This window comes from Amphibalanus amphitrite, unplaced genomic scaffold (genome assembly GCF_019059575.1).
Source record: "Amphibalanus amphitrite isolate SeventyFive unplaced genomic scaffold, NRLGWU_Aamphi_draft 000004F_arrow, whole genome shotgun sequence".
Lineage (NCBI taxonomy): Eukaryota > Metazoa > Arthropoda > Thecostraca > Balanomorpha > Balanidae > Amphibalanus > Amphibalanus amphitrite.
Window position 1 is genome coordinate 2,618,545 of NW_024881501.1, and position 8,336 is coordinate 2,626,880.

General features: G+C 44.0%; 2 protein-coding genes across 2 annotated transcripts in view; one reads left to right on the forward strand and one right to left on the reverse strand.

The window, feature by feature from the left end:
• Window positions 1-1,958, reverse strand: part of LOC122372342 — a 65,956-nt gene extending 63,998 nt beyond the window's left edge. The window contains exons 1-3 of the mRNA XM_043349473.1: window positions 1,672-1,958; window positions 999-1,120; window positions 588-689 (exon numbers count right to left, since the gene is read on the reverse strand). Of these exons, the coding sequence (XP_043205408.1) occupies window positions 588-689; window positions 999-1,120; window positions 1,672-1,822 (375 nt within the window). The 5' untranslated portion in view covers window positions 1,823-1,958. The remainder of the gene's footprint in view (window positions 1-587; window positions 690-998; window positions 1,121-1,671) is intronic.
• A 728-nt stretch (window positions 1,959-2,686) lies between these two features.
• LOC122372406 lies at window positions 2,687-7,124 on the forward strand. The gene is made up of 3 exons (XM_043349588.1): window positions 2,687-2,934; window positions 3,982-4,081; window positions 4,443-7,124. Exons 1-3 carry the CDS (start codon window positions 2,903-2,905, stop codon window positions 6,822-6,824), a joined length of 2,514 nt encoding a protein of 837 aa, XP_043205523.1. The 5' UTR covers window positions 2,687-2,902; the 3' UTR covers window positions 6,825-7,124.
• The last annotated feature ends 1,212 nt before the right edge of the window (window positions 7,125-8,336 follow it).

Sequence of the window (8,336 nt, forward strand, 5' to 3'; positions counted from 1 at the left end):
TGAGGCTATTCCTTAAGGAATAGTATAAAATCCGTAAGGATTTTGTATCCATTCCTTAAGGATATTACCATGAGTCCTTAAGGATTAGCATGATAAATTGCTGATGGATCATTAAGGATCGCTTAGTATCCGTAAGGATTTTGTGACCATTCCTGAAAGTTAGGTTGGCATGAATTTGAAATTCACCCCAACCAAGTAAAATTCAAGTGAAAGAATGGGATGAGTCCATGATCAAATCATACACGATCGTGTAATATTCTGTAAGGAACATAAGGTGATATCACAAGAATAACTGAAAAAAAGCATTCGTGAGGGGCGCAAGGAATATTATATGAAGGGATAGCAAATTGGGGTAACTGAAACTCTGGCAAAAAAAAGGACTGTTGCCAACGCGAGTTGTTAATAAATCCTATTGGTAATGGTACGACATTACTTTAACGCAAAATATTGAGTTTAAAAACACATTTAAAATAATTGTCCATTCCTGAAAATTATTGCGTACTCTCAGACTGAATGCACAATGAAGCTATAAGCTATCAATCAATTGACTCGACATCCCTTCAATGAAATTAAAACAAAAGCTTTACCTTGGAGGCTGATGATGCGGGCTCATCTGCATCCAGCAGTTCCAGGACAGCTTTTGACCTGGCTCGTTCGTTTTCTTTTACCGCAGACTTCCCGGTCTTTTTCTAAAAAGAACAAAAACACATCAGAGTTAAGGCACTGCCAATGCATTTAATGGCTAGTACATTTTTGCAATATTCTCTTTGTTTATGGTAGAACAGCCAATGAACATTTACTGCTTAGAAACATGTTAACATATGTATACTATTATCCTACATTCAGACATTCTGCCCCAATTCTCTGGAATATATACATATATGTTTTATTTCTATCATCATATGCCGTATCCTGGGGACAAAGTATCCTGCTACTGACATGGTCAACAACATATGATTACTTTTGAACGCACAGTGAAAGCAGAACTGACTCATTACCTTCTTCTCAGCTTTCTCCACTGAAGAGCTCTGTTCATTCAGCATATCACTCTTGTGAGCCAACTGCTGTGGCTGGTCATCAATGATGGTGAGGATGGCTTTGTTCAGCACAGCTTGTGAGCCTGTAATCAACACAGATTTAGTCTAGTTAACTGCTACATCAAGGTCGTATACAAGGCTGGGTATTATTACAGAAAGAGTACGATCAGGAATGTCACTATAAAAGTCATACCACATTATACATTTTGACCTCCTGAGCTCGTATCTGATAATTATTCATGGCGCAACCAAGTGCAATACACACATGCAATATTTAACATCACCAACAGACGCCCACTACTCCTCCCGCATTGAAGATACATTTCAAGGTTGAGTGAAAAGTCAGATTACATGGTGACGTCATATAAATATTTGTGACAAGCAGTGCAGTGCCGAAGGCAATGCCTTAGGAGAGGTTACAGGCAATGGTAAGTCAAATATTTTTAGTTTAAGCGGTTGTTTAGAAGGCCTGAAGCCTGATGCATAGCCGCTTAACCGCCTTACAATTTAATGAACAGGCATGAAACCCGACAAATATACCAAACTAGGGTTAGTTTCCAATATGGTTAGTTTGAATGAAGTTAATGAATGTAATGTGTTAATGGTTATTTTCATCAAGGACAAAGCCACTTACCAAGTTTCACTATGATCGCTGGGAACATGTCCCGTTCAAATTTAGCTTCCACACGTGCCCCTTCTTCCAAAGGACCCTTGACATCCTTCACAGGAACTACATCCCACTTAGGTGGCTCTTCTATCCATCGCAACAATGCGTAAGCGCCCATGCTCTCAAGCCTCAATCCAGGGAAGATTTGCAATACTGATAACTCCTGATAGTTTTAAAGTCACCGCGCAACAACCACTTCGTCGAGAGACCTGACGCCAGCGTCGTTGCCGCGAACAAGCCGCGAAGGCCAACAATTAGAAGCAAGGCAAGGTTCCTATATGTTTGGAGCAAGGCCATCCCAGGTCAACAGACTAGATCCTAGACTTGAAACCAAGCCGTGAAACTGTTTTATCTGGTTAATTTTAGATCTTTTAACAACATATCATATGAAGTAATTGCTGAAATAAGAACGTATCATGAAAGTACACAAATCCTCTTCAATTGTAGAAAAATAGCAAAAATGTAAGGCTAAGAAAGCTAGTAGGTGCAAGTAGTTGAAAATATAGTAGGAACTCTGTAAGCATCCTGATCATCAATTTTATGTACTAAATTTGTTTGATCATACCTTTTCGTGTTCTTAAATTCAATTTCATGCAGCCAGAAAAATTATTTTATTAAAATATTCTCAAATATATCAGTCATGACTCACTCAGAACCAGAACACCCTGCTCAGAACTAAGGTACCTTATGAAGCAATAAATTAGGTGACGTCATTAGACCATGAACACAACACAACCACACTCGAACAAAATTCATTTCATAAGACTGCATTTATCCATAAAAGCGGACACATGCTAAATAATGGCAGTAATTTAGCTAAGATGGCAAAAAACTAGCTATATTTATAAACAGTTACTAGCAAGTGGAAGGCTACAGCAAGCACGCAGGGCTCATTCAATGACGTCATTTTACTTTTGTCAAAAACAATTTCAAATCTACCAATTGCATTTGCCAGCACCTTGGCCAGCACGGCCAGCAAGGCACGTGGTGTGGCTTCTTGGTGTCGCGTTTGTAGCTCAGGAGATCAAGATTGGGTTGTGCCGAGGCCACAGACAGATTGAGTGGATTGACGGTTCTGAACATATTTTCATAGTTCTGATAGCTTATTCTATTTGCCTTGAGTCCAATAGCTAGGCATCAACTGACCACAGGACAGGGCACAGATTTTTCTTAGCACTTTTTGCCTCTGTCGGTCATCATGGTGGGAGAAAGAAGCGGCGGATACAAGAGGTAAGCCTGAATACGATATCTTCAGAGTGTCATCCCCATATTCATTGGGTTTTCCCATTTGATCCCAGTTTGAGCTGCTTAATCCAAACCAATGGTGGCGGAACACCTTCAATAAATGGGGGGGGCGGCACTGTCGACTTTTGGTCCCATTCTTTCCATTTAATGCCCATAGGGCTAATGTTAAAATGTCAAAATCAAGGGGGTGGGGGGCTTGGTGCCCTGGTGCCCTCCCCGTTCCGCCGCCAATGATCCAAACCAATGTTAATGATACATGCCAGGTGGTGTCATGCAAATTTGTGCTCTGGCTGGAAGACGGCTGACATGGTGTGAACACCTACTGCAGTTAAAAACCATTTATGAAATTGAAATGGTTTAAGATATAAAAATTCTATTTTTTAAATAAATTCCCTCAATCTTATCATAGAATCCGGAAACAATGCACGCCGATCAAATAGCAGGCGTTTCACGTACTGCAACCCATTTGCGAAAAGTCGCCTCAAAGCAAGCTATAAATTAGGATCAATTATCCCATTGGATTCTATGTACAAAATATATCTTGAATACGCAATTTCACAGGAGCGAACAAACATGTAAATATAAAACATAGCAAATGAAATAGGGATCACTAGTCCAAGTGGACCTCAACATATTCAACCTGTGAAATAATGTTTTCATATGATTTCAGGTCAATACCTGTACAAAATTATTAAATGTGACTAAACGGAGCTCGTCGTGCAGGCTTTGGTACATAATAATTAAACATCAGCTTCTGGGCAGACTACAAAATATGGCTGGATCTGAGATAACAAATTTGCACCTGTTTGCACCAAGCAGGATGAATATTCACACCAGTCTATTCTACACCAAACAAGACCCAAAACTTTGTAACACAAATGATAGATTTACATGTGTGATAAGACAAAGCTGCCATAGATCAATCGTTCCCTGGTTGAACCTGTTGCGTCTCCCTTGCCCCGTTTTTGAGGTAATGCTACCCAGCATTGTGGTTCAACTCCAGCTGTTTCAGGCATGTTTCACTGTTCACAGGTTCTTGGATTCTGATGAGCAAATGTCTCGCCAGACAGGATGGAGGAGAAAAAAGCCCAAGAGTTCTACAACTGAACAGCGGTCTGAGGACTTCCAGATTGTAAGTCAATATTGCCATTTGCCTTTGGCATGTGGTTTAGGAAATGCATCACCTCCCCTCGCACGACCAGGGGCGTTGATGCGCCCCTCTCTAAGGTTTTCGTAATTAAAGTAAAAAACAAGTTTGGCATCCCTTTTAGATCATTATTCTGGCATATGATATAATCTGAGAATCTCAAGTCCTATATATTTCAGTTCAGGTCTTCAGATTCCAAAAACTGATACACATTTGGTTAAAATCGGAATGTTTAAGTGGCATAGGAATAACCAAGTCGTTCATAAATAACCTTAGTATGTACATTAGTATGCAAAAATAAAACGCCTACCTATTTGCATTTAACAGTACATCTCTTTCATTGCAGGCACCAGACGAAAACAGCAGGGAAGAGCCCTGCCATGGTGATACAACTGGAACCATTGGCGATGCTGCCATGGTGCAGCAGACTCCGTCTCTCAGCCCTGGACCCCATACCGAGGTTCCGGAAGCCAACGAGGCAGGCAGTGATAACGATGATTTGGATGCAGGTGACATCGAGGAGCAGTGTTCGGAACCTGGTGTGCCAGATATAGGTGATCTGTCTGACGGGGACGTGATGAGTGTCATTCTTGCTTTTAGCATTCGACATAACTTGTCCAAAGTTGCTGTAAAAGACTTGCTTGACCTGCTACATGTGCTTGGGACAACTAGAAACGTGCCTGAGTCCAGGTACAAACTTTTCAAAACCATCATGGAAGAAATAAGTGAACAGAAGTTTACACATTTTTACTGTTCGTTCTGTTTGGCCTACATAGAAGGCGAGCCGGATGGCTGCGTTGCATGTGAACAGCCGTTCTCTAAGAAAGACGCTTTGAAAAAGGGAAACTATTTCCTGTACATACCAATGCGCCAGCAAATCAAGGAGATGCTGGAAAGTGGCTATGTAGCACGAGAAATGATATGCTGTGATCATGACGCAGACCTCCTCTGTGACGCAGTAGACGGAAAACGCTGCAAGCGTTTCAGTCGGCCTGGTGACGAAGGTATCCCCTTTCTCACCATAAACTGGAACTTTGATGGGCTGCCAGTCTATAAAGCATCAAGTGCTTCACTTTGGCCAATCCTGGTCCAGATCAATGAGCTCAATTATTCTGCCAGGAAAGAACAGCTCTTGATGTGTGGCCTTTGGCTCGGAGACAAAAAGCCGCTTTGGTCGACGTACTCGAAGCCGTTTCTTGCGGAGCTCAAATCAATGGGCACCGATGGCATATCTTGGCGCAGAGGTTCAGAACTGATGCGGACCATCATTAAGACCCAAGCCATCGTGTGTGATGCACCAGCGCGATGCATGGTTCAAGGCATCCACCAGTTTAATGGGGCATATGGGTGTGCGTGGTGCCTTCATGAGGGAACTGTGGTGCGAAAGGGCGACGGGACAGCTCGTATTTACGAGCACAGAACGGATGTCGAAAGGCGCACGCATGCCAGTGTCATCGCATCTGCGAGGACTGCTATTCAGGAGAACATCAGTCACCATAACGGTGTTAAAGCAGCCTCTCCCCTTCTCCTTTTGCCGGCGGAGTGCGGAGTAGACATCGTTGATAGTTTTTCAGCAGATTACATGCATGCGATTCTGCTGGGTGTCGTGCGCCAGTTTCTCGATCTTTGGTTTTCATCGAAGTGGAGCTCGTCGCCCTTTTCGATTAGGAGCAGCTTGCGAGAAGCGGATGATCGGTTGATGGCAGTTAGACCTCCCCAGGATCTATCTCGAACTCCAAGAACGCTTCGCGATTCTGCCCACTGGAAGGCGTCTGAGTGCCGAAACTGGCTCCTTTACTACAGTGTACCAGTCTTGTTTGGGTTGTTGGCTCCTCGGTTCCTTGACCATTGGTGCCTGCTGGTGAGCGCTGTTTTCGCCCTTCTTCAAGGACAAGTAGCGGCATCAGAAGTGCTGAGGGCGTCACATAAATTGTTGGCCTTCAACAAGGGTGTCGGCTTGTTGTATGGCGATGAGCACATGTCTAGCAACGTGCACGCGTGCATTCACCTAGGAGAGAGCGTCAGGAACTTGGGACCACTCTGGGCCTGCTCTGGTTTTCCTTTTGAAGGGTACATGATGAAAATAAAGAAGTTTTTCTCGGGAACCACTTACCTCTCTGATCAGGCAGCAAACACCTTCTTGATGCTGAGGATCCTGAAGAAAAGTACATCAAATGAACAGTGCAACGAAAAGGTAGCCAGGCTGGTCCAGAAGTGGCTTGGTGTATACAGTCATTTAGATCGTGCCATGAGGTCGCCTGACAACAGCGCTGTGGGTCTGAACTCTCCGAAAGCTGGGCGTCTGCAGGAGTACGAACGGCGCCTGCTTCAGGGACATGGCATTGATGTATCTGCGGATACCAGTGTCTTCCACTTCAGTCGTGCGGTGATTGGCGGGAGCATCTGCTGCACGGAAGAGTACGGCCGTTCCATGAAGCGGAACAGCTTCACTCTCTTCACACGGTTCGGCATTGGGTGTGTGCAAAACATCTGCTTCCTATCCGTTGATGGCATGGAATGCTTCCTGTTCTTGAAAAGGATGGAGGCTGCCAGCTGCCCCATCCCATCTCTCGAGCATGTCAGGAATGTGCGTGCCTCCACTTCCGGTGCGGTATTTTTGTGCAGGGCGGCAGATGTTCTCTGTAACGCTGTCGTGGTTCCACGTACTGTGAACGGCGAGCATGTGCTGGTATGCTGCAGGCAACCGAACAAGGTGGAAAAAGACTAGTGTCTTGTAAAGCGGAAAAATGGCGATGCTACCATTGCGCGTCACCTCAGCGCGTCGTGCTTATGCGTGTATGTGTGCACATGTGTGCAAGTTGCTTGAGCTGTCTTTGAACGAATGAACTGTCATGCTGGAATACAGCAGATTCGTGAATCGACCAGGATCAGGTTCGTGCAGATGTGATCTCAAAATACATGCAAGTGAGGAATGTGTGAAACTATTTTCTGTGTTTCGGTTGCACAAAGCTAGAAGAGTATTGTTGGATTGAGTTGTGTGAATAGCTGCCACCATTCAATGTCGTGCCCTCATTCATTGTCACCGTATGTGAAAGCCATCGGTACCTGCATGGAACGTTACAGCTGACGAGTCCCCAAAACTAGTCTTTTTCTCCGAATTAGAGAAAAGCAGTGTGAATTAAATGTGCATTTAAAATTGGAATGGTACATGGTGACACAAAGCGCTATAACGAACGCTGGTTCACTTGACATATTGAACGTGGTCCGCCACAAAGTTGTTGCACGGAATGATTCGCAGGATAACCTATTATTCAATAATGATGATTGACGGACCAGCACTAGTTGTCGTCCAACAGTAGCTGCGGAACACCTTCAATGAGGGGGCGGGCACTGTCGACTTTTGGCCCCATTCTTTCCATGCAACGCCCATAGGGCTAATGTTAAAATGCCAAAATCAAAGGGGGTACGGTGCCCTCCCTGTTCCGCCGCCTATGGTCCTTAAGGATTAAGCGACAAGAAACTTCTTTACGGAATAACGGGGGATTCTTAAGGATATCAGAGAGCGCATTCAACTCCTTACGGATCGGCGAATAAATCCTTAAGGATTCAAGCGGGCCTGAAGAATCCTTAAGGATATCAGAGAGCGCATACAAATCCTTACGGATCGGCGAATAAATCCTTAAGGATTCAAGCGGGCCTGAAGAATCCTTAAGGATTTCATATCCAATCCATACGGGTCCTTATGGATCCTTAAGGATTGTGGGGATTCTTACAAAATCCTTAAGGACTTTTTCACTAGGGTAGGCCCTGGCAAGAAGGGAAGATTGCTTGGGGCTTAGGGGCATCTGGGAGGAGTATGACTTATGAGTAAAGTGATTATGTGGAAGACTCGTGTGGAAAAGGCGTAGGCCGGCCTTGGTGATCCGATGGTTCTTAGTGTCAATTGTGATTACTGATCATGTTTGTTCATTAATACGAAAGATAACTTATCGGACAGTTTTGGTGTCGAAGAGATCAAAGGACGATAAATCTAATCAAATTCCTACAGCCCCATGGGGCTTTTTGCCCCGCGACCTACTGGGGCGTTTTACCCCATCACGTAGTTCGGTCAGAGAACAACGCTTTGCACTCCAGCAAGACATAATTTAACACGAACCAACCCGGCATGATAAGCGTTAGACAATAGTTGTTCAAAATACATAAAAGTCGTTAACCTGATGTGGACCATAAAGGAACGCCATCATGCCTAATCTGACAACAAAACATAAAAATCACTCAA